This window comes from Eubalaena glacialis, chromosome 18, assembly GCF_028564815.1.
Source record: "Eubalaena glacialis isolate mEubGla1 chromosome 18, mEubGla1.1.hap2.+ XY, whole genome shotgun sequence".
Taxonomy (NCBI): domain Eukaryota; kingdom Metazoa; phylum Chordata; class Mammalia; order Artiodactyla; family Balaenidae; genus Eubalaena; species Eubalaena glacialis.
Genome location: NC_083733.1, coordinates 60,377,684 through 60,402,588, shown reverse-complemented (window position 1 = coordinate 60,402,588; position 24,905 = coordinate 60,377,684). Strand labels below are relative to the sequence as shown.

At 53.3% G+C, this 24,905-nt stretch overlaps 2 protein-coding genes across 3 annotated transcripts; both read left to right on the top strand.

Moving 5' to 3' along the window:
* Nucleotides 1–270: 270 nt before the first annotated feature.
* RSPH6A (radial spoke head 6 homolog A) lies at nucleotides 271–15,226 on the top strand. Its single transcript, XM_061173530.1, has 6 exons — nucleotides 271–938; nucleotides 3,390–3,624; nucleotides 8,985–9,758; nucleotides 11,110–11,254; nucleotides 12,033–12,150; nucleotides 14,989–15,226. Exons 1-6 carry the CDS (start codon nucleotides 271–273, stop codon nucleotides 15,224–15,226), a joined length of 2,178 nt encoding a protein of 725 aa, XP_061029513.1.
* A 1,929-nt stretch (nucleotides 15,227–17,155) lies between these two features.
* DMWD (DM1 locus, WD repeat containing) lies at nucleotides 17,156–24,252 on the top strand. 2 transcript variants are annotated; one of them, XM_061173282.1, is made up of 5 exons: nucleotides 17,156–17,660; nucleotides 18,910–19,092; nucleotides 21,183–22,451; nucleotides 23,241–23,315; nucleotides 23,700–24,252. In XM_061173282.1, exons 1-5 carry the CDS (start codon nucleotides 17,217–17,219, stop codon nucleotides 23,745–23,747), a joined length of 2,019 nt encoding a protein of 672 aa, XP_061029265.1. In that variant the 5' UTR covers nucleotides 17,156–17,216; the 3' UTR covers nucleotides 23,748–24,252. The 2 variants fall into 2 exon arrangements, with proteins under 2 accessions (XP_061029265.1, XP_061029266.1); XM_061173283.1 differs by lacking the exon at nucleotides 23,241–23,315.
* Nucleotides 24,253–24,905: the final 653 nt, after the last annotated feature.

Here is a 24,905-nt window from a genome sequence, read left to right as displayed (position 1 = left end):
CAGCTGTGGAACTGTGCAGAAGCTAGTGGGCGTGCCCAGGAGCTCCCTGGAAAACGGGAAGCCCTTCTGGCGTGCAGTTGCGCCTGCGCGGAAACCAGCTCCTTGGCCCCAGCGTCTCCGCGCGCCCTCTTCTGGTAACGGGCCGCCCCCTCCCTCCTTAAAAACCGGCGCCGCTGGCCTAGCGGCTGCCGAATACACACAAGCCAGGCGACTGGTCTGGCCTGCCTATCTGCAAGCCTTCCTCCTAGAAGTCTGCGATCCCTTTGAACTATGGGAGACCTACCACCCGACCCTGAGCCCCCTCCTCAGCCGACCTCCAGCCGTAGGAATTCCCAGGTCTCCGAGCGGCGGCGCAGTCGGGAACACTCTAGGCCCCAGCCCACAGTCCCTGAAGAGGTGCAGCAGATAGCGCTTGACGCTCAGATCCTGCGCAGCAGTCGGGAGATGGTGTCGAACCAGATCAACCGGTCACAAGGGGCCAGTCTGATCCCAAATGAGAACTTTATTTTTCAGGCCGAGGAAGCCCAGCGGGGGGGCATTGAATACCCTTCCCTGAATACCGGCTTTCCCTCAGAGGTACAGCCCCAAACTTACCCGAGTGAAGGCAGGCTCCAGGCCAGACACAACGCCAGCCTAATGCTGCAGCAGCTACAGCAGGGCAAAGGCAACCTATTCCAGCAACTGGAGTCTGCCTACCAGGAGCCCCGGGCTGACCTCTTGGGCCAGTACACCAGGTACCAGAGAGAAGACCTGCAGTTCAGCCAGGACACCCAGCATGGGCCCTACCTACGGGATGACCCTGTGCTCCAGTTCTCGCCCTCTGAGCTGGGCTTCATGCCCTTCAATATGGAGGTGCCTGAGCCAGACCCTCGAGAGTTGGCCGTGCAGAACGCCAAGGCCTACCTGCTGCAGACCAGCGTCAATTGCGACCTCAGCCTGTGAGAAGGGGGCCCCGGAGTGGGGAGAGGGAGGGGCCCAGGCAGGGAGAAGCCCCAGGCAAGGCCCTGCCTCAGGCCTGGGGTCTCAGAGGAGATTGCTCCTCATTGAGAACCAGCGACCACTCGGGGGGCCTCTAACTCAGCTTAGGAGTCGGGGAATAAATACTAACAATAGCTAGCATTTACTTACCAGACACTGTGCCAGCACTTCACACAGAAACATCTGGTTCTCATGGCTGAGATTAGTACATCTTCCGTTCCTATTTTACAGGAGAGGAAACAGACACAGAGGAATTGGGTCCCATATCCAAAATAACACAGCTAAGATGCGGCAGAGCCAGGATTTCAACACAAGTGATTTGGCTCCTGAGGCCCTTTTTAACCACTAAAATTTCCTGCCTGAGGAAGGCACTTGCCAAGGCCACTTAGCTGCAGTCATAACACACCTCTCAGCCCCCTATCACATCCTCATGAAGCTGACACTCTAGTGGGAGAGTAGACAATAAATATAATAAGGTATAAGGTGATGATAAGAGCTAAGGTGAGCAATAAGGCAGAGTAAGGGGGATAGGGAGGAGATATTAAATAGTGTGAGGTCAGGGAAGGCCTCTCTGAGGAAGTGACACTTGATCAGGGACCTGAAGGAGGTAAGGGAGAGCATCTTGCAGGTAATTGGAGGGAGAGTTGTCGAGATACAGAACACAGTGAGCTTCAAGGCTTTGAAGCTTGCCGTGTTTGAGGAACAGCAAGGAGGCTGGTGTGACTGGAACCAAGGGAGGAAGAGAGGAAGTGAGAGAAGAAGAGTTTGAAGTAACAGGTCTTTCTAAAGCACAAAGCTGACTCCCATTCCTCCTATGCTCAGAGCCTGCTGTGGCTCACCAGTGCCCTCAGGAGAAGGTTCAGGCTCCTCATAACAGCCTTCAAGGCCCTGTATGATTCAGCCCCTTCTCCCTCTCCAAACTTCATCTTTAGTCAGCTCCTACCTCAGATCCTAGAATCTAGTCAAAATTAACCTCCAGCTCTTCCCCAATAGTACCCAGCCCTCAGGAGCTTCAAGGTCTCTTATTGTAAAGCCCTGGCCAAAGTCTCACTCCTCTTTACCCTTCCCAATTCAATGATGGCCCTCCACCACACCCAGGACTGCTGCCAAAGGGTTTGCACACTGAAGAGGGCTAGACATGCATGTTTTGAAATCAGGCCAACCTGGTTTTAAATCCTGGCTGTGTTACCACTGTGTGACCTCATGACCTCAACTTTTCTAAGCCTCAGTCTCCTCATCTGGAGAGTGGGGATCGTAACTGTTCCTCAGATGTATGATTGTGGTGAGAATTCAACGTTGCTCTCAAGTGCCCAGCACAGTGCCTGACTCAGGTGAATGGAAGCCATGATGATACTGTTATCACTCCAGCCTCCTTCCCTGCCACAACCCCTCTTCCTCACTCTACTCCAGACCTCCTCAGTGTTCCTCCAACATGCCAGGCACACCGTCAGCTCAAGGCCTTTGCGCTCCATTCTCAACCATATCATCTGCAAACCATGACAGTTTTGCTTCTTCCTTTCTGACTCTTTTACCTTTTCTTTTTCATGTTGGATTGCATTGGCTGGGACCTCCAGTGCAGTATTATATAGAAGTGGTGAAAGAAGGCATCTTCATTTCCAATCTCATAGGAGAAATATTCAGTCTTTTACCATTACGTTTGGTGTGTGCTGCAGGTTACTTGTGGCTCCCCTTTATAAGATTATAAAACATTACATTCTATTCCTAGTTTGCTAGGTTTTTAAAAATCATGAATGGGTGTTGAATGTTATCAGTTTCTCTGCACCTACTGAGGTGATCTTACATATCTCCTTTAACATGTTAATGTGCTGAATTATATTTTTTTCCTCTTTTTCTAATATCAGTTCAGTCTTGCATTCCTGTTATTAGCCAAATTTAGTCACGGTGTGTCATCCTTTTGAGAATGCTGGATGCCACTTGCTAATATTTTGCTTAGGATTTCAGCATCTATATTTCTAAATGAGAATGACATGGAATTTCCCTTTCTCCTAGTTTCCTTGAGTTTTGGTATCAAGATTATGTTAGACTCAAAATGTCTCAGGGCCTATGCATATGCTGTTCCCTCTGACTGAAATACTCTTCCTTCCAGTATTCGCATAGTATGCCCCCTCCCTGGCCTCCCTATTTAAAATTGTAAACCATCTCCTATCCCTGGCATTCCCAGTCCCCATTCCCTGCTTTGTCTCCGTATAAATTACCACCCCCGACACACTATATATTTTGCACATTTGGTTAATATGTCTCCATCACCAGACCATCAGCTCCACCAGGGCAGGGAGCTTTTCTCTTCCCTGTGTCCCCAGAGCCAGGCACAGGGCCAGAAACACAGCAGCAAGCTCAGTAAGCTGAGTGAGCGATGTCCCCCACCTCCCATTCCCCTCTGCCGGAGGCAGGTATGAGCACCTGGTGAACCTGCTGACCAAGATCCTGAACCAGCGGCCCACGGACCCCTTGTTCCTCCTGGAGTCGCTGAACCGCACCACTCAGTGGGAGTGGTTCCACCCCAAGTTGGACACGCTTCGGGATGACCCGGAGATGCAGACCACCTACGAGATGGCCGAGAGGCAGAAGGAGCTGTTCGGCCGGAGCGGCGGCGGCGAGGGCGAACAGGAGATGGAGGAGGAGGTGGTGAGTGAACCGGTGGGGAGGGGCACGCGGCAGAAGAGCGGTGGTGGCCCGGGTTTAGGCACAGCTCCTGCTAATGCCTGGAGGGGAAGGAGCGCACAGCACCACCCAGAAACACACGCGATTTCAGTCCAGAGTGTGGGTCGGGGACCAGGTCACAGAGGTCCTTGAACGCCAGGCTAAGGGGCTTGGGCTTTCTCCTGAGACCACTAGGGCGCCATGGGAGGGTTTGAAGCAGAGGAAAGGTTGGCCAGCTCTGCTTTGTAGAAAGCTGACTCCAGCGCCACATGGAGGTGGAGGCTGATTTCTCCTACCATCCCTTACTCCTTTCTGCAAATAACTGCTCTGTGGACGTTTTCTGTGAAACCCACTGACTCCTGGAGTCTCTCAACACTGAATTTGCCTCCTATCCCCCGGACTCAGTTTCCCCTTTTGCAAGTTGAGACCCGCTGAGAACTCTTCCACCCATGATTGATTAACATTCTACTATCCTCAGAATATTTAATTCCACGATTCTGTTTCCAGCATTGGACGACGGCTTAAAATTTGGCTGAAATGTTCTTTCACTCGTTTAAGAAACATTTGTTGAGAACTCTTTATCATAATTCTGACACCTCCTAGGCGCCCGCCCCCTCCCCCACCCAGCTAAGAGCTTTAGGAGTGTGGGCTTGTTTCCTCGCTGAAACAACCTTGTAAGGCAAGTGCCATTTATTATTCCTATTTGTGGAGGAAGGACTTAGAAGGCTCGAAACTAGAAAAGACAGGACTAGGAAGGCAGGACCATGTCCTCCAAAGCCCGGGCTATCACCTCTGCCATCTCTGCTGATGCTGTTGGTCTGTGCTCACGTTTTATGCTTCTGAAATTCTAGGATTCTGGAGACAGTGGGGTGGGATGGTGAGAGAACTGGAAACTACAATCTGACCAAGGAATGAGCCCTTGGGTGAGCAGAGCGCAGGTCGGAATCCAAGTCTTAGACATGAGGAACAGTCTTACCTGAGAATATGATTTTAAATTTCAGATCAGCAGTCTCTCCTTGGGAGGCCGCACCCCCTTAGAACTGCACCCTTCCTCCCCCACACCTCCAGGTCGCACCCTTATCTAATGCAAGTCCCTGTCGGCCCCGCCTCCTTAGAACACTGTGCCTCTAGAGGCTCCACCCGCTTAGAATTCCACAGCCCGTGAGGCTCCGCCCCCTGAAAAATTCAATCCTGAGGGAGGCTCCGCCCTCTTCTAACGCTTGGTCCCTAGAGGTCCCACCCCTTTAGAACTTGGAGCTGGAGGTTTTTTGGTTTTGGTTTTGGTTTTGGTTTCGGTTTTTTTTTGGTTTGTTTTTTTGAGCTGGAGTTTTTAATATGACGAGGTCTGTAGAAGGGCAAAATTGTGGGCGTTTGTGGCCTGTGCATGTTTCTAGGAAGAGACTCAAATCCATGATTCAGCATTTTGTATTTGTTTTTCTGTCTGAGGGGAGGAGGGGCTCTCATTTCTCTCATTTTATGTTTCTTCCAAATGCAAAGAATTTCTGTTTCTTCCATGATCCCCAACAGCATTTATGGAAAAATCCATCCTTTCTCCTGCTTTGAAAATGCCACCTCTACCATTTATTTACACCGGTACGGACTCCAGTCTGTTTCTGGAGTCGCTATTTTGTGCCTTGCTCTGTAGATGGCTTTCTGCTCTGGGACTCTCCTGCTTGTTGTGTACAACCGCTGCATAGCAGGTTTGGCTGTTTGGTAGCATAAGGCTCCCCATCACTGCATCTCTGTTTTGAAAAGTTCCTGACTATCCTCACATTTATAGTTTTAAACTAACTTTAGTATTATTCTTGTACTTGTTTGACAACACAGATCACTTTAAGACAGGAAATAGTTGTCGCAGAAATGAAGACAAGTGGCTTAGAGAGATAGTTTTTCTCACACCTAATAGGTGCAAGCAGTCTAGGGCTGGTAAGGTGGCTCCCCAGTGAAGGGGCACTGAGGGCTTTCTTTCCTCATCCCTCCCCACCACTCCACCCAAACCAAGAAAGCCGTTTTCTGCATCATAGAAGCCTGGGTATAAATCCTATTTCTGGGGAATTCCCTGGCAGTCCAGTGGTTAAGACTCTGTTTCCACTGCAGGGGCCTCGGGTTAGATCCCTGGTCAGGGAACTAAGATCCCACATGCCGCGCGGCATGACCAAAACATAAGAAAAATAAATAAATTAAATCATATCTCTGGCCAAGGCAGTCAGTAAGGCTTACTTTGGGCTACAAGTGCTTGATTAAAATGGCGCAAGCAGTTCAGCAAAACATTTCATTACTTCACTTTGCCAAGAGTGAGTAGAGTTGGGGCAGTGTCTCTGTGAGATCGTGAAGACTCCCAGCTCTTTCTTCCCCTCTGTTCTGCCTTCATCACGTTGATGTTTGGTCCTTGAGTTTGTCATTTTATGTTTGAAAAATGACTGCTACAGCCTCGGACATCAAATCTCCACACCAGTGCCCCCAAAAGAGAGGGGACGCTCTTCACCGTATGTCTCCCCCTTTTTTCCCTTTCCTTCTTTCTTTTCTTTCTTTCTTTCTTTCTTTCTTTCTTTCTTTCTTTCTTTCTTTCTTTCTTTCTTTCCTTCTTTCTTTCTTTCTTTCTTCCTTCCTTTCTTTTTCTTTCTTTCTTTCTCTCTTTCTTTCTCTTTCTTTTTTTTGGCTGAGCCATGTGGCTTGCGGGATTGTGGGATATTAGTTCCCCGATCAGGGGTTGAACCCAGGCCACAGCAGTGGAAGTGCTGAGTCCTAACCACTGGAATACCAGGGAATTCCCTCCCCCTTTATTTTTTTAAACAAGGGGAGCAAGGGAATTCCCTGGTGGTCCAGTGGTTAGGACTCTGCCCTTTCACTGCTGAAGGTACAGGTTCAATCCCTGGTTGGGGAACTAAGATCCCTCAAGCCATGCAGTGTGGCCCCCCAAATAAATAAATACATACATACATCAATCAATCAATCAATCAGGGGAGCAAAAGTTTCCCAGGAGCCCCTCAGAAAACCTCTGCTTGCGTCTTATTGGCCAGATTGGGTCACATAACCATCCCTTGACTGCAAGGGGCGCTGGGAAAGTGACTGTGGAGAAGGCAAGCAGTGGAGAAGGGGGTTGAGGATGGTGCCATCTGCCGTCGAACCCAAGGGCAGGAATGTAGCTGGGCCCCAGGCCAAGCTGGTATTCAGGGATCTCAGTGCCCATATCTCACCTCTGCTCCTCTCTCTCCCCTACCTCCTCACACGGCAGCATACAGCTGCCCCACAGTTCCTGAATTTTTTTTTTTTTTTTAATTCATCTAGTTGCCACTAGGAAATCTTTTCTCCCAGATCATAGATAGGATCTTCCTGGAAACTGGGAGAAAGAAAGAGGAAGGAAGATTCTGACCACAGTTAATAGAGGAATTAAGGAGTAGGGACTAAGAATATGACCTCTGGAGCCAGACCAACCCAGGTTTAAACCCAGCCATCCCAAAGAAGTAATTTCTAGGCAGGGAGATGCCAGATGTACTTTGTCTCCACCCAGTTACAATTGCAGAGGTAGAGAAGGAGAGCCTGATCTGCCATTTTGGAGCAGTTGTCCTCACTTGCTCCAATCACCAGTGGCCAGAAGGCAGGGTGATACCATTTAATCACGGTTGGTGAGGCCATTCCATTGCCAAGTGGGTGGAAGACATTACCAGAAAGAGGGTGATGGCCATTGGCTCATGGGCCAGGCACACACCCCAAAGAGAGTTTTCTATGCTCATTCCCTTATCTTCCCTGCTGGCAGCACAGTGAGTCTTGGGATTAAGTTTTGACCCTGTCCCCGAGTTGCTGGTGTCAATGTCAATTAGGCAGACAAGCTTTATTTATTTATTTGGTTGCGTGAGGTCTTAGTTGTGGCAGGCAGGCTCCTTAGTTGCAGCTCCAGGAATCCTTAGTTGCGGCTCGCCAGCTCCTTTAGTTGTGGCATGTGGGCTCCTTAGTTGTGGCATGTGAACCCTTGGTCGTGGCATGCATGTGGGATCTAGTTCCCTGACCAGGGATCAAACCCAGGTCGCCTGCATTGGGAGCGCGGAGTCTTACCCACTGTGCCACCAGGGAAGTCCCCTAGGCAGACAAGCTTTTGCACTGTGTTTAAGATTGAGGGCAGGGAATTCCCTGGTGGTCCAGTGGTTAGGACTTCACACTTCCATTGCAGGGGGAGTGGGTTCAATCCCTGGTCAGGGACCTAAGATCCCACAAGCTGGACTGCATGGCAAAAAGAAAAAAAAAAAGATTGAGGGCAACTACCAGAATCACTTTCAAAATAACAATTCTCCTCCTATAGAGTATGAGTCAGGGTGTGCCGTTTCAAGCTGAGATAACAAACAGCCTGGGCTTCCCTGGTGGTGCAGTTGTTAAGAATCTGCCTGCCAATGCAGGGGACACGGGTTTGAACCCTGGTCTGGGAAGATCCCACATCCCGCGAAGCAACTAAGCCCGTGTGCCACAGCTACTGAGCCTGCGCTCTAGAGCCTGCAAGCCACAGCTGCTGAAGCCCATGATCCGCAACAAGAGAAGCCACCGCAATGAGAAGCCCACGCACCACAAGGAAAAGTAGCCCCCGCTCGCTGCAACCAGAGAAAATCCCGCATGCAGCAACGAAGACCCAATGCAGCCAAAAAATAAAATAAAATAAATAAACATTTAAAAAACAAACAAACAGCCAAACAATCTCAGTGACTTAACACCACACAGTTTATTTCTCACTCACACTACCTGCCCAACCAGGCTTGGTAAGGGTGCTTGGCTTATCACACTTGAGCTGGAGGGTGATGGAAGTGCCACTGTAACACAGGCTTCCACAGTTGCAGAGCAGGAAAAAGAAGGCAGAGCAAAACCCACTTTGTTTCTTACATCTCCTGCCTGGGTATAACCCGTGTCCCTTTCACTGCCATTTCAAGAACATGGTCAGAACAAGTGACAGGGCCACTCCTGAATGCAGTGGGGTGGGGGTGGGAACGTATAATCCTCCTGTGGACAGGGACTTCAGGCATTTGTGAACAACGGAGCAGTCTGGCAGGCATAGGAAGAGGATGCAATAATTGTTCCTTTTTACACTGTGTTGTTCACAAATGGAGCTTATAAGAAAATGGGAATGCAGTATATACCTTTAGGAAAAGCCTCAGTATGCTCGTCCCCAAATCTTTTACATCAACTGCACAATTTAGGCATCATCGTTCCTTGGCACACTTACCCCTGCATCTCAGTGGCCAGAAACGGTGGCATGAGCAACTGGGTTACAGAGTCGTTTCACTCTGTAGACTCTAGAAAAGTCAGGCTGGGGAGCAGCGCTTCAGCCTGGTTCCCTCTGCATTCCGCCCCACCCTCTGCAGGCGGAGACGGCCGTGCCCAACATCATGGAGAAGGCCTTCTACTTCGAACAGGCCGGCGTGGGCCTGAGCTCAGACGAGAGTTTCCGCATCTTCCTGGCCCTGAAGCAGCTAGTGGAGCAGCGGCCCATCCACACCTGCCGCTTCTGGGGCAAGATCCTGGGGCTCCGTCGCAGCTACCTGGTGGCTGAGGTGGAATTCCGGGAGGGCGAGGAGGAGGTGGAGGAGGAGGAGGTGGAGGAGGTGATGGAGGGCGGCGAGGTCATGGAGGTGCACAGCGAGGAGGAGGGCGAGGAGGGCGAGGAGGACGAGGAGAAGGTCACCGACGTCATCCCCAAGCCCACGTGGAAGCTGCCGCCCGTCGTCCCCAAGGAAGAGAGCCGAAACGGCGCCAACAAGTACCTGTATTTCGTGTGCAACGAGCCGGGCCAGCCGTGGGTGAGGCTGCCCCACGTCACGCCGATCCAGATCGTGCAGGCCCGCAAGATCAAGAAGTTCTTCACTGGCTTCCTGGATGCGCCGGTCATCAGCTACCCGCCCTTCCCGGGCAACGAGGCCAACTACCTGCGGGCCCAGATCGCCCGCATCTCGGCCGCCACACACATCAGCCCCCTCGGCTTCTACCAGTTCGGCGAGGAGGAGGGCGACGAGGAGGAGGAGGGCGGTGCCGGGCGCGACTCTTACGAGGAGAACCCCGACTTTGAGGGCATCCCGGTCCTCGAGCTGGTGGACTCCATGGCCAACTGGGTGCATCATACGCAGCACATCCTGCCACAGGTGAGGGCCGGACTCTAGCCTCCCCGTGGGTTGTAGCACCAGGTGTGACTCCAAAATAAGACAGCAAGCACCTGCTCGGCAGCTAGGCATCGTGCTCAGTAATATTCATTCATCCATTCCTTCGTTCATTCAACAGATACTGGTTGACAGTCCCCTGTCAGAAACCTTTGGGGCCAGATGCACCTTGGAATTCTGAATTTTTCAGATTTTAAAAAGGTGACAGGAATTCCCTGGTGGTCCAGTGGTTAGGACTCAGTGCTTTCACTTCCGGGGGTGGGGGGGGGCCTGGGTTTGATCCCTGGTTGGGGAACTGAGATCCCACAAGACTCCTGGTGCGGCCAAAAAAAACAGTACTTACAAAAATAAGAGTACTTTAAAAAAATAAATAAAAATAAAGGTGACACACACACTAAAAAAGTGACACAGTGCACATACTATATATTACGCAACATCTCAAGCAGGGGCTGGGGCTGCAGCCTGTATTCAAAGGCATCATCGTTTCTGCAGCAAAACTGAAGAGCTGCTGATCACTCAGGCCAGGGTTTCTGCCAAATGACTTATGCAAAAACTTCTGGTTTTCAAAGCTTTTCAGATTTTGGAACTGTGGATAAGGGATGGTGGACCTGCATTTATTGAATGCCTAGTGTGTCTGAACTTTACATACATTTATTTATTCACTCAAGGCAGCACCTGCTGTGTGCTAGGAACTTTTTATTCATTCATTTATTCAGTAAACATTGATTGACTCCACAATGTTTTATTGAATCCAAATAACTGCTTCTGAGATTGGTACAATGGTCATTTGCATTTCATAGTTGCTGAAACTGAAGTCTGCTACATGCTCTGCACTTAGGTTCACTCATTCATTCAACAAACATTTATTGCTCTTCAGTACCTCCTGCAACCCAGCAACAATCCAATGAGAGCGGCACCCATGACACCCCCATTTCGCAGATGAGCAAACAGAGGATCATATGGGCTGCCAAATGTCAACTCCACAAGGGCAGACATGGGGGGGTTTCTTTTCTCAAGGACACATATCCAGCACCAAGAGCAGTGCCTGTATATGGTAGGTGCTCCTTAAATATACAGTAAATGAATGGATGAAGGGATGCACAGATGGAGGCCACAGAGCCTGAGAGAGGCAGGAGTCCGCATCTCACTGCTGCAGCTCTCAGCCCATTCTCCCCTCACCTCCTACCTGTGCAACTAACCTTGTCCTTCTACCCACTTCTGGGTCCCTGAGAACAGGACCCGTCCCCAGTACACTGCCTGGTCCTTCACCTCCTCCCAGAGTACAGGCCGGACTCTGTGCCCTGGGGGTACCACCTGACCTCCTCCCCACCTCCAGGGCCGCTGCACTTGGGTGAACCCTTTGCTGAAGACGGAGGAGGAGGAGGAGCTGGGGGAGGAGGAAGAGAAGGCAGATGAGGGGATAGAGGAGGTGGAGCAGGAGGTCGGGCCCCCGCTGCTGACGCCACTCTCAGAAGATGCAGGTAACAGCCCTCACTTCACACACAGCTCTGGTGGAGACGGGGAGAAAGGGAGGGGCAGTGAGACTGATGGTGGGGGGCACCTCTGTGAGCTTTGGTTGTGTTCTCATCTATAAAATGGGCATCCCGTGGGGTTATAGGAATGTGTCCATCTTGTGAACCTTGTCTGGCGCATGGCAATGGTCCAGATGGTGAGATATGGTCTTTTGAGTCCCATATGGGTTTGGGGAGGGGGAGAGATAGCTAGGGAGGCCTCCCCAGAGGAGGCAAGACTTGAGCTGGATTTTGGAAGACTGGACAAGAATTTCCTGAGGTGGGGATCTCAGGCATCTGAAGGAAGAAAGGAGAGGCTGAGAGTGGGCGAGCGAACAGAGTCTGGATGTGGACCCCGATTTCCGTGAGCCTGGAGCCTGTGCCCTGTCCTCTGATCCCTGGTTCAAACTGATGGCCAACCTCGAAGGAGAATCACAGTAGCTCCCCTGTCGGGGCCTCAGGGCTCACTGCCACCCTACAAAGGAGGTGAGATAAGTGTCTCCTTTCCCGGGTGCGGTCACTGAGGCTCAGACAGGTGAAGTGGCTTCCAAGGGCCACACAGCGAGAGAGTGGTCAGAGCCAGGGTTCAAACACTGAAGCCAATGCTGTTAGCCCCACATGCCCTTCCTTGTCCTCCCTCTTTGTTCCCTCTCTTCCTCCTCTCTACCTTCCCTCCAGGGGGCTGTGCAGGGCAGGGGGAGCTGCAGCCTAGCCTCTGACCTCCCTGGTGCTCTCTGCTCCCCCACAGAAATCATGCACATGTCACCCTGGACCGCCCGCCTGTCCTGCAGCCTCAGCCCGCAGTACTCCGTGGCTATCGTTCGCTCCAATCTCTGGCCAGGGGCCTATGCCTACGCCAGTGGCAAGTAGGTCTTCTCCTAGTGCCTCCCAGCAGAGGGCGCCGCTACTACTTCATCAGAGCCAGGCCGGGTGGGGCAACTCACCAGGGTGGGCAGAGATTGGGACAGCTCCCTTCAGGAAGCCCCCAGGGGCTAACCACCTCACTCAGCTCCCAGGGGTCCCAGTAGGGCTAAAACGAGAAATCCCATACCGAGTGTGTGAGCCCTTGGGATGAAACAATGGAAGGTCAGGAAGGGGAAGGAACTAACTCAGGGATCGCACTGCCTGTGCAGTATTCAAACCTGGATACCTTGGCCCCTTGGCCCAGGCTTTCCTGCTGTCTGAGGCATGGAGCCAGACAGGACTCAGATGTCCCCTTTGGGGTGGCCTTGATGGGCAGAGTCTCATCTCTGGGGAAGCTAACTCCTTCCCTGGGCCTCCTCCACAGTTCTTCCAATCTGAAGGATCTTCTCTCTAAGGGCACAAATCTTCCCCACCAGGATCCCCCACCAGCTGTTCCCAAAAGATTGGCAGGTGGAAGTCACTCCCACATCCTCCCACCTCGGCTACACACTCGAGACAAGTCCCTCAGCCTCTCACCAGGCACATCCCAGCTTTTCTGCTCAGCCACTAGAGAGCGCAGCCTGCAGCCACGGGGCATGCACTTACCGGCTCTGTCCACCAGATGGCATGACGGTTTTTCAAAGCTTTTCCTTTTCCGTATCAGTGAACAGCCTGCGCTGTATTCGATACTATGCTTCACAGTCAAGGTGGGATTTTACATCTTCTTGATAATTTAACCACATTCTTGACAATTTCTTTTTCGCCTCCAGAAGCATGGAAGAGGTATGCTTGCTTTTGCCAGCGCCCTTCTTCTGGCCACACCGTAACTTGCCAGCATCCCTCTGAAAGCAAAGGATCCAAACTTGGAGCTCCACTCACCCACCCATCCTCCAACCCCCACTCACCCAACCACCCATCCACCCTCCCATCCACCACCCAACCATGCATCCATCTTGCAACTTTTTTTCTTTATAAAAGACTCTTGAATGTCACCGTTTACCAGCTGTACGCTGGGCCCCAAGTACTTTGTTGAAAAAGCAGATATGGATCCTACTCTGGGAGCAGGCAGAGGAAGCATAGGTGTTAGATGTACATCGAGCCTCACCCTCCCTCACCCCCTTACCCCCATGAAATATCCTATTACAAACTAAGAGAAGTACCACTAGGGAGAGTGGAGGGACCAATGACAGCTCATACCTGTCATATCTTGAGGGGATCAAGGAAGGATTCCTGGGAAAAGCAGCCTTGATCGGAAATCTTTGGGGGAAAAAAAGAAGTAACTAGGGGAAAAGCAGGCAGAAGGACATTCTAGACCAGAGCTTCCCAAACTGTGAATGGGTAGGACTCACCAGGGGCTCTGGTTAAACCTCAGGTTCTGGTCACCTGGGTCTGGGTTGGAGCACAAGACTCTGCCTTCCTAGCAAGCACAACCTCCTGGGTGAGGCTGCTGGTTCCTGGACCCCAGGAACCAGGGCTGGCAGAGGTCAGGGGCTTCCAAGGAAGCAGTGTATTTGAAGGCTCCGAGGAAGACCCGGAGGAAAATGATTCTCGAGGGAACAACAAGGCTATGAAAATAAGGTCAAATCCAAACTGCTCCCCGTGGCAAACTCTCTGCCTCTCTCCCTGTCTCTTAGTCTGCTCCCTTTCCCCCCATCTACTCCTCTTTCCTTCTCCCATTAAAATTCTGGGGAGAGGTAAATTGGTGGGCCTGGGATGCAACCAATTATGCCCTTGTTTATTATCAGTCTCCTCTCTCTAGAATGTAGGCACCACAGCAGGGATTCTTGTCTAATTTGTTCACTGCTAGGTTCCCATATCTAGACCAGTGCTGGTCAATATAAACAAAATATGAGCCACATATGTCATTTTAAATTTTCTTGCAGCCACATTCAAGAAATAAAAATAAACAGGCAAAATTCATTTTAATAATGTATTTAACCCCAAATATCCTAAACATTCTCATTACAACATGAAATCAATAATGTAAAAATTATTAACGAGCTAGTTTACACTCTTTTTTTCATACTAAGTCTTCAGAATCTGGGGTGAAGTTTACACTCACAGTACATCTCAATTCGGGTACTAAATTTTCATCAGAAATACTTGACCTGTATTCAGATTTCACAACACTTACAGTTGAAAAAGTAGATTTGTGTACCCAGGTTGTCCCAGACATACTTAAGTGTCTTCCAATAAATGAAGTATCAGTTTTATTGTTTAAATTTAAGTTAATTAAAATTAATTAAAATTAAATAAAATCCACTCCAACAACAGTAGAACACACATTCTTTTCAAGTGCGTATGGAACATTCCCCAGGATAGACCAAATGCTAAGCCATAAAACAAGTCTCAATAAATTTAAAAGGATTGATCATATAAAATTTCTTCTCTTACCACACTGGAATGAAATTAGAAATCAGTAAAAGAAGGAAATGTGGGAAATTCACAGGTATGTAGAAATTAAACCACAGAGTCCTAAATAATCAGTGGGTCAAAGAAGAATCCACAAGTGAAATCTGAAAATTAAATAAAATTAGAAATTCAGCTCTTCAGTCTCACCACATTTCAGGTGCTCAACAGCTACATCTGCTGTTAGACAGTGCAGCTCTAGACAAGACCTGGCACTTAGTAGGTGCTAAGTGAATACTGAAACAAATGAACAGAGAAACCTGGTGGGCACATTCCACTCTACCACACATAACTTTGCAGGCATGCCATGCCTAGGCTGGGCCCCACCTTTAACAAAAGTCCAGGCCGGGGTCTTTGAGGGAGGATTTCCCAGCATCTCTCTGCCCCTCCAGGAAGTTTGAGAACATCTACATCGGCTGGGGTCACAAGTACAGTCCTGAGAATTTCAACCCGTCCCTGCCAGCCCCTGTTCAGCAAGAGTACCCCAGCAGCCCGGAGATCATGGAGATGAGCGACCCCACGGTGGAAGAGGAGCAGGCCCTCAAGGCTGCCCAGGAGCAGGCCCTGGCGGCCACGGAGGAAGAGGAAGAAGATGAGGAGGAAGATGAGGATGAGGACCAGGATGACTGAGGCCCCATAGCCCCCTTCCTCAAGCAGGTAGAGAGCAGGCTTTCCCTTGTACATAGTTTTAGCTTGTTGTTTTTCACTGTTGGTTTGCTTTCTGCCCCTAGAGGGCAGGGGTAGAAGAGGAAGGCAGCTGCTCTAAATAAAATGTCCTCAGGGCATTCCAGCAGAGTCACTCATTCATTTGTTCACCACATTTGTTGACATGGCCTCCAAGTCAGGACTGTGGCACTTTGCTAGGAACACAGACATTGCCCGGCATAGTCTCTCCCATCTGTTCATTTATTCATTCATCTGGCCATCAAACAACTATTGAAGTGCCCCGGGTCAACCCAGCCCTGTGCTGGGAACACAGCGTCGACCCAGTGGCCCCAGATCTGCTTTCCAGGGGCTCACACTCTACAGGAGAGACAGACACATTCCCTAGGCAATGACAACCCAGATAGGGGAGCCCAGAGGACTGACAGAGCTCCTGAGCTGGCTCATAAATGGTCCAAAACAGAGTGGTAGGGCATTCCAAGCAGAGGGAACAGGGCATTCAAAGACCCAAGGGCAAGAGAGAGTGTGCTGTGTTGGGGTAGATTCTCAAACCTCATTTTTGGGACATGGTGTGAGGAGTCAGTGGTGAGAAATGAGGCTGGAAAGAGAGGTTGGCAGGAACAGATTACCCAGGGCTGAACTTTGTCCTGAGAGCCCTAGGGAGGCCACAGATGGGCTTTGAACAGGGCAGGGTCCTGATCATATTCATGCTTTAGAAAGACCTCTCTAGATGCCAAGTGGAGGGCAGATAGAGGGGTGAGACAGGAATCTGGGAGAGCAGAGACAAGGCTGATACAGGGAGGGCCCAAGCAGGAGAGGAGTAGTTTAGACCAGGGCTGCACAGAGGAATGGACTGGAACAGAGGAATTCAGGTGACAGAATGCAAAAGACTTGGGGACTGGAATCAGGGAGTGAAGGGAAATGGCAGAAGTCTAGGGAGACACTGAGTTCTGCAGCCTGGTGACTGGAGGGGATGTCAGTGCCAGCCCTAAAATGGGGACACAGGAGAGGAGCAGGATTTGGAGTAAGATGTCAATTTCATTGCAGGACTTGTTGAGTGTGAGATGCTTCTGGGACATTCTGGTGAGAAATCTGGGAGGCGATTGAATAAGTGGGTCTAGGAAGATCTGTGATGGGGGCAGGGTGGTGTCAGAAGAAGTGAGGGCACTGGCTATCAGGGGGCTGATGGGATCAGGAAGAGATTTTGGGTTACTAGTGGATTATTGGGACACTGGGGGCATTGCAGGGATTAATAAAATTTTGGTTGGTGTCGGAGGACCGAGTGAGATTGTTGAAGATTGTGGAGTTATGGAGATACATAGGAGGTTGGTGGGAAATGTGGAGATGTTTGGTGTTAGTATTAATCAGTAGTGGGTTAGATGAAGTCCTTGGAGTTTTATGGAGGCAATGGAGATCACTGGGGTTTGCGGGATCATCAGGGGTGGGGAGGAATGGTTGGAGATGCTGTGGCCAGTCGGGGACTTTAAGACGTAAGTGGGAAACACCGGAGGGTGTATGTTGGGAGTTTTCGGGAAACTCCAGGGTCACCTGGAGTGACCAGGTGACGTCATGGGAAGGACAAGGTTTGGAATGAGGCCTTCTCTTGAGGGTACTCCCGTTGCTAGGCAAACGGTTCCCAGAGCGCCGTTGCTAGGGACCTGTGCTCTTTTGATGGCCGCGCCCCTTTCCCTACGGGCCCCGCCCCCACAGCCAACCACGTCGGCCGTAGGCACGAAGGCCGCGCCCACCTTGTAGCCCCGCCTTCAATCCTGAACCGTTACTGGAGCGACGGCTGGAGCTCGTCCCGCCTCCCTACGCTGTTGCCAATCGAAGAGGCGTTGCCCGGGCGACGACACCACCTCTTCCGGTGCGGATCCCCGGCTTCCGGCAGGGGGCCCGGCGGCAGGCGGCTGTCCGGCAGCAGCGGGGCCCTGGGCTGGGGTGGGGGTCGCCCAAGATGGCGGCGGGCGGCGCGGAGGGCGGCTCGGGCCCCGGCGCTGCCATGGGGGATTGTGCGGAGATCAAGTCGCAGTTCCGCACCCGCGAAGGCTTCTACAAGCTGCTCCCCGGCGACGGCACCGCTCGCAGGTCGGGTCCGGCTTCCTCCCAGACCCCGGCGCCGCCCCAGCCGCCGCAGCAGCCCCTGCCCGGCCCTGCCTCCACCTCCGGCCCCGGTGCTGCGGGCCCCGCGCCGTCCCCTCCGCCCGCAGGCCCAGGGCCCGGGCCCGCGCTGCCTGCGGTGCGCCTCAGCCTCGTGCGCCTGGGGGAGCCCGACGGCGCCGGGGCCGGGGAGCCTCCCGCCACGCCCGCAGGGCTGGGCGCTGGGGGAGACCGCGTCTGCTTCAACTTGGGCCGCGAGCTCTATTTCTACCCGGGCTGCTGTCGCCGCGGGAGCCAACGGGTGAGCGGCCCGCATCGTGGGGCCCTGGGTGCTGGCTGAGAGGATGGGGATCGCTGAGGTGATTCACAAGTGACAGGAGAGTCCCTGAATGATAGGGGACCCTGAGATAGGCATCCTACATGTGACGGACATCTTAAGGGGAAAGGATTCTTGGAGGCAATACAGGATTCTAAAAGGTGATGGGAGGCTCCCTGGGTGCTGGCCATCCTGGAGGTGATGGGAAACCTCGAGATCATGTGAGATCCCGAGGTTATGCGTGAGGGTCCTGGGATGGTGACTATTCTGGAGGTGATGGGGAATCCGAGATGGTATGGGGTGCTCCAAGGTGCTGGCTGGCAGGCATTTTGCAGGTGATGGGAAATGCAGACTCAGAAGTGATGGAGAGCCCAGGGGTATTGCTGTCTGGGGGTGTTGGGGGGACTTGGGGAGCCCAGAGGTGAGGAGGATTCTGGAAGTGATGGGGGCTTAGAGGTAATAAGGATCCTGAAGGTGAATGGGATCCTAGAGAAACTTGGGGTTCTGGAGGTAATGAGGGTGCTGGAGGAAATGAGAATCTCGGAGCTGATGGGAGATCTGGAGAAAATGAGATCCAGAGGGAACATCCTCAGGTGTGATGGGTGTCTCTAAAGTGATGTCAGTCCCAGAGGACGTGAGACCCTTGGAGTTTATGGTGGTCCCCAGAAGTGATGGGGATCCTGAGAGCCCAGAGATGATGAAGGCACCTAAAATTTGGGGGACCATGAGGTTTAATGGGTCCCTGAACTGTGATGGGGATTCTGAGATTTAAGGACTCCAAAGTGAGGAGAATCCTGGGACATTGGACTTTAGGATTCTGGGGATTGGGTGATCCTGAGTTGTGAGGGTCTTGGAATATAGTGGTGCTAAGACCCAGGGGAGTTGCTGAAATTATAGAAAGGAATTGGAGCTCAGGGACTACAGGGACCCTGAAACTGACACTGTGGCCAAGGGTGTCCCAGAAGTTGGGGGTGTCCAACTTTGGGGAGGACACACTGTGGTCTCATGTGGTGGCAGGGGGCGAAGCTTCCTGCCTGGTTTTTTCCTCTGTTTGTGATTTTGGTCCTCCTTCCTGTCTGTGGTTGCCCCTTCCCTCCCCGCTCACCCATCCACCTACCCACTCCCCTCAGGGATTTAACCCTGCTTCCTCTTCGTGGTTTTCCCCCAACCTCAACACCCTCTTCCTTCCTCTCAGTGATAGAAGCCATTAACTCGTTTTCTCCCACCACCCAAGTCCATTGACCTCAACAAGCCAATTGACAAGCGGATCTATAAGGGCACCCAGCCCACTTGCCACGACTTCAACCAGTTCACTGCTGCCACAGAGACCATCTCCCTGTTGGTGGGATTCTCAGCCGGTCAAGTGCAGTACCTGGATCTCATCAAGAAGGACACCAGCAAGCTATTCAATGAGGAGGTGATTGTGGGCCCCCAGGGCCCAGAACTGCTCCCGTTCCCACCCACCCACCTATACACTGTTTGCCATGAGACTGCAGCTGTCTGGGAAGCAGTGTAGGCCTGAGGGGGGCAGGATGAGGGAGAGATGGGGGATGGACTGACAGATATGGAGGATGGGGTGACAGCAGCTGCTGTGATGATAGCTAATAATGACGGTTGCACCTCCTGTGCCCAGGCCCTATGCTGTGTTAGCCCTATGCTGAACACATTACTCCTGGAGTTTTCATCAACCAATGGGTTAGGATTGTGATACCCATTTTGCAGATTAGAGAACTGAAGGTACTTACTGGTTGGGATTTGTTTGAAGCCACAGCCCTTGCTTTTCAAATTCTGGGCCCTGTGGGCTTTGGATTCAAATCTTTGCTGCACCATCTACTCACTGTGTGGCTTTGGGAAGGTGACTATTCCTCCCTTAGCCTCAGTTTTCCTCCTCTGCAAAATGGGATTCCCATCCCTACCTCACAGGACTGTTGTAAAATCATACGTGGAGGTTGCTCAGTCCTGGGTGGACCTGGCAGAAGGGGAAATGCCAGTGAAAGACCTTATCTGTGTCTAGAACTACTCTTGTCCTCTATCTCTTTCTCTCTGTTCTGAGAAGGTGTTTCAAATGTACAGAGTGCATGAATGGCAGAGGGGAGTGAGTGGAACAGGGAATGGATTAAAGTGGACTAGATCATCCATTCACAAAATGTTCACTGAGCATTTGTTCTTTGCCAGGCATTGTTCTAAGCACTGGGAATACTACATCTCAGTGAACAAAACAGAGGGCCCTGCCTTTGTGGAGCTTTTATCTAGTTGGAGGAGACAGATAGTTATCAAATAACTAAGTAGGCTGAGTGTCAGAGTGTTGTGGAGAAAAATCCAGCAGGGAAGGCGAATGGGGAGTGCTCGGTGAGGTTAGGAAAGGTCTCACTGGAAGGTGACATGGAAATAAAGTCCTGAAGGAGGCAAGACGAATTATTGGAGAAAAGGACATTCTGAGTAGAGGGAACAGCTAGGACAAATGCCGGAAGCAGGACAGCAAAAAGGCTGTGTGGCCAGAGCAGTGTTGAGGGGGAGGGTAGTAGATGAGCTCCGAGAAACAACTCGGAGGGGCTAGGAGATGTAGGGTCTGGCAGGTCATGGAAAAGACCTTGGCTTTTAGAGCCTCTTGCCACTGGGGTTCATCTGAGCCATAGAACACAGAAACAATTTGATTTAATTTCTAAATTCTCCAGAGAATGGAGAATGGGAAGCAACTTGGGTACCTGGGAAAGAAGTTAATTTGTTACAGACAGTGGATGCCAAAGGGCTTTAGGGCTTGGTTCTTCCTGGAGTCCTGCTTGAGAAAGGCTGCCATGGTGTTCAGAGTGGGAGAGACAGTGCCGGGTGCTGACTTAGGTTTTAATAGCATCTCTTTGGCAACTGTGCAGAGAAGAGACCCGGGTGGTGGAGGCCAGTCAGTTAGGCCGTTGCAGGCCTGATGGCAGCTGAGACCAGAGTGGTTGGAGTTGGGGGTGGTGAGAAGAGATCAGGTTCTGGGCACATTTTGCAGATCAAGCCCACAGGATTTCTTGCAGGTTTGGAGGTGAGTTGTGAGGACAAAAAGGAGCAAAGATGCGCGGCTGACAGGATGGGGTTGTCATTCAGGTGTCCAGGAACTACTTTCCAGGCGCCTCCTGCGGGCACAGCTCTGTGCTCTGGGGCTAGAACAATGAACCAAATAAACAAAGATACCTTCCTTGGGGGAGCTGATACTCTGTGACTCAATATCTTGCCTTAAGCATGACATGGTAAAGATGGCGGAGGGGGTTAGACAGAGGAGAGTTCTCTGGAAGGCAGCACTGCCCTCCTGCCGAAGAAGGGACATCGAGGCTCCACGGAGCTCCCCTCACGCAGCCCTTCTCCCCGTGCTTTCCCCTAACCTGGTGTCTGTCCGTTTCCCTCAGTCCCTCCTCTCCGAGGAGGCCCGGGCCACTTATGATGACCTTCTCCGGGGAACCAGGCTGGGGAGGAGGTGGGCCCCCGGGAGGATGGCCTCCTCCCAACCCCCGCTCTCTCCCCTGGCAGCGGCTTATCGACAAGACCAAGGTGACATATCTGAAGTGGCTGCCTGAGTCAGAGAGCCTGTTCCTGGCATCACACGCCAGCGGCCACCTGTACCTGTACAACGTCAGCCACCCGTGTGCCTCGGCCCCGCCGCAGTACAGCCTGCTGAAGCAAGGCGAAGGCTTCGCCGTCTACGCCGCCAAGAGCAAGGCGCCCCGCAACCCGCTGGCCAAGTGGGCGGTGGGCGAGGGGCCCCTCAACGAGTTCGCCTTCTCGCCCGATGGCCGGCACCTGGCCTGCGTCAGCCAGGACGGCTGCCTGCGCGTCTTCCACTTCGACTCCATGCTGCTGCGGGGGCTCATGAAGAGCTACTTTGGGGGCCTGCTCTGTGTGTGCTGGAGCCCCGACGGGCGCTACGTCGTGACCGGTGGTGAAGATGACCTGGTCACCGTGTGGTCCTTCACCGAGGGCCGCGTGGTGGCCCGAGGCCACGGCCACAAGTCCTGGGTCAACGCCGTGGCCTTCGACCCCTACACCACGAGGGCCGAGGAGGCGGCGGCTGCCGGTGGCGATGGGGAGCGGAGTGGCGAGGAGGAGGAGGAGCCGGAGGCCGCGGGCACAGGCTCGGGCGGGGGCGCCCCCCTCTCCCCGCTGCCCAAGGCCGGCTCCATCACCTACCGCTTCGGCTCGGCCGGCCAGGACACGCAGTTCTGCCTGTGGGACCTCACCGAAGACGTGCTCTACCCTCACCCTCCCCTGGCCCGCACCCGCACCCTCCCCGGCACGCCTGGCACCACGCCGCCTGCCACCGGCAGCTCGCGAGGTGGTGAGCCAGGCCCCGGGCCCCTGCCCCGCTCGCTGTCCCGGTCCAACAGCCTCCCACACCCAGCGGGCAGCAGCAAGGCGGGCGGCCCGGGTGCGGCGGCGGAGCCGGGGACGCCCTTCAGCATCGGCCGCTTTGCCACGCTCACGCTGCAGGAGCGGCGGGACCGGGGGGCCGAGAAGGAGCACAAGCGCTACCACAGCCTGGGCAACATCAGCCGGGGTGGCAGTGGGGGCGGGGGCGGCGGGGACAAGCCCAGCGGCCCCGCCCCCCGAAGCCGGCTGGACCCCGCCAAGGTGCTGGGCACCGCGCTGTGCCCGCGCATCCACGAGGTGCCGCTGCTCGAGCCGCTCGTGTGCAAGAAGATCGCCCAGGAGCGGCTCACGGTCCTCCTCTTCCTGGAAGACTGCATCATCACCGCCTGCCAGGAGGGCCTCATCTGCACCTGGGCCCGGCCGGGCAAGGTGGTGAGTCACCCCACACCAGCCCACCTGGGACCCCGGCAGAGGCGGGCATTGGCAGAGAGTTTTGGTAGCATCACAGCCTCTAGCCATGTGGGATGAGGGGAAGCCATGGAAATCTGTGTCCCAGAACAAGCCTTCTCAGATCTTGGAGTGACTTCTAGAACGCTTGGCAAGCAGCGGTAAGCAGAGAGAGGGTCAGGCATAAGAGACATCTGGGAGTGGTGGAGAACATGGCCAGTTATCAGAAGGGCAGCCGGTGGGCCCAGCATGGCTAGGTCTTACGGAATGGTGAAATTTTATTAATACTGCAGCTCGAGCTCTATGGGCAAGATTGAGCCTGTGCACCCAGCTTCCAGCCTGAGTGTCAGACTCTTGGGATCCGATCCCACTGCTGGAGGCGTGGGCTGTGGAATCCCAGGCTCAGGGTCCAGTCCAGCACTTCTATTCCCTGTGTGACCTCGAGCAAGTCACTGCCTCTTTATGACCTTTCTCACCTCTTAGGACAGGGAAGCTTGAAGATGGGTTGGCCATGGGGTTCAGAAAGGTCCTAGTAAGGTGAAGTGCGGGCCTGGTGCCTTATAACTTGGGACCTGTGTTCTCAGATGTCTCCTAAGGGTTTGGGCTCGGGGGCCCAGGATGCCAGATCTGAGGGCTGTGCCTGGTTCCCTGGACGAGCAGTTTTGGAATTGTAGGGTCCTGAATCCCTAGAACTTAAAGTACAGTCTCAGAGGCAGGGGCATTGGGATTTGGGGAATCTGGTAAGTCCTGAAAGAGATCCCTCTATCTCCCTAGTTCACAGACGAGGAGACCGAGACCCAGACAGGGGAAGGAAGTTGGCCCAGGTCACCCAGCAAGTCAGTGGTAGAGGTAGGACTGTCCCTAAGTTCTTCCCTCCCAGAATCTTAGGACCCCCTCCCCAGTCAGAAGGGGACCCCAGTTTCCCCCTCTCCTCCCTACCTCCACCCCTACCCCATCCTCTTTGCTCAGGATCACCCGAGGACTTTAATTATTGTATAAAAGTACCACCTGCTGGGACAGGGAAGCTAGCCTAGCAAGTTCCTGAGCCTAGAGCAGCGGCCTCTGTCTGGGTGGTCTGGGGTGGATTGAAGGGCAAGGCCAGGGTGGCAGCAGCCTGGGGGACTCCAGGCTGGCCTTCCCCCCCCGCCCCCCCGCCGCCCCCCGCCCCGTGGGACTGGTGAGAGCCCCAGGCGGTCTCTAACCCCCTCCTGTCTCCGCTCTCATCTTCCCCAGGGCATCTCCTCCCAACCAGGCAACTCCCCAAGCGGCACAGTGGTGTGAAGCCATGGATGTCGGGGTCCCCCACCCCATGCCCCCAGCTCCTAGCATAACTGTCCCCGCTGACCTCATGGATCAACGTATTAACAAGACTAACCATGACGGATGGACTGCTCCGGTCCCTCTCCCTGCACAAATTTGGGGCAGAGGGTCCCTCAGACTGGCCCAGACACTGGGGGGATGTAGTGGCCCGTGTGGCCTCAGCCTTGTCCCCACCCACTGCCGAGTACAATGACCCCTTCCTGTGAAACATCAGTGTTAGCCTCATCCCTGACCCCAGCATGTGACTGGTCACCCCTGGGGGAGAAACTCCCCACCCACAAGAGCCCCAGCTCTGCAGTGCACCTCTCGGTCCTGTGTGCAGGGCAGGGGGTGGCCCACCCCTCCCCTGGCCCCCGCCCTGCCCTTGCTGTTACTTGTGCTTTTGAAGAATGTTAAATTATGGAAGCCCCTGGGGTCCTCGCTGTCCCCCAGGACCTCTTATTTATACTAAAGTTCCCTGTTTTCACGGCGTCTCTGTTCCCTTCCGCGGAGGTATGGAGGAAGTGTGTGGGTGCTTTCATGCAGCCCTAGAATCCACTTTATCCAGAGGAAGAGCTAGGCCCTGCCTCCCCCCGACCCCCTTTTGAGGGCAGGAAGAACTGAAAACCAGAGGAGGGATGTGCCCGAGGGACACAGCTGGTGGATCTGCCGCTGGCCAGCCCCGGGCAGGGCCCTTCAGACAGAGGAGAGTATCCCTCGCCCCACTCCAAACTCTCGGAGGGAAGAGAGCCACCAGGTCAAAGTCTTCAGTGGGAGTTTTAAAAGTTGTTTCAAAGTGTCCAGATATTACAGGGGCCCCCCCAGGCAGCTCCCGAGATGCCCAGCGTGAGCTGCCACAGCATAGGCCCTGGCCTTCTGCTGCCTCAGGCCTGGCTTGGCCGGGCCCAGGCATCCAGGGCCAATTAGAGACCATGGTTTCCTCTGGGAGGACTGTCCACCCTGGAAAGAACAGCGAAAATCCCTCCTGGCTGGCTCTCTGGAGCCACAGGGAGTGGTGTCTTCCCGCTCCACCCTCCACCCCCCGAAATGTTTCTGTTTCTAATCCTAGCCTGGGCAGGAATGTGGCTGCGCTGCCAGGGTCCAAGGAGCTATTTTGGGGGCTCCTTTGCCTCCCCCAGG

Coding starts and splice junctions, on each gene's coding strand:
- RSPH6A (XM_061173530.1), top strand. CDS start 271: ATGGGAGACCTACCACCCGACCCTGAGCCCCCTCCTCAGCCGACCTCC. Junction 939..3,389: donor GTCAATTGCGACCTCAGCCT/GTGAGAAGGGGG, acceptor TGCCGGAGGCAG/GTATGAGCACCTGGTGAACC. Junction 12,151..14,988: donor TATGCCTACGCCAGTGGCAA/GTAGGTCTTCTC, acceptor CTGCCCCTCCAG/GAAGTTTGAGAACATCTACA.
- DMWD (XM_061173282.1), top strand. CDS start 17,217: ATGGCGGCGGGCGGCGCGGAGGGCGGCTCGGGCCCCGGCGCTGCCATG. Junction 19,093..21,182: donor GCAAGCTATTCAATGAGGAG/GTGATTGTGGGC, acceptor CTCCCCTGGCAG/CGGCTTATCGACAAGACCAA. Junction 22,452..23,240: donor GGGCCCGGCCGGGCAAGGTG/GTGAGTCACCCC, acceptor CTATCTCCCTAG/TTCACAGACGAGGAGACCGA.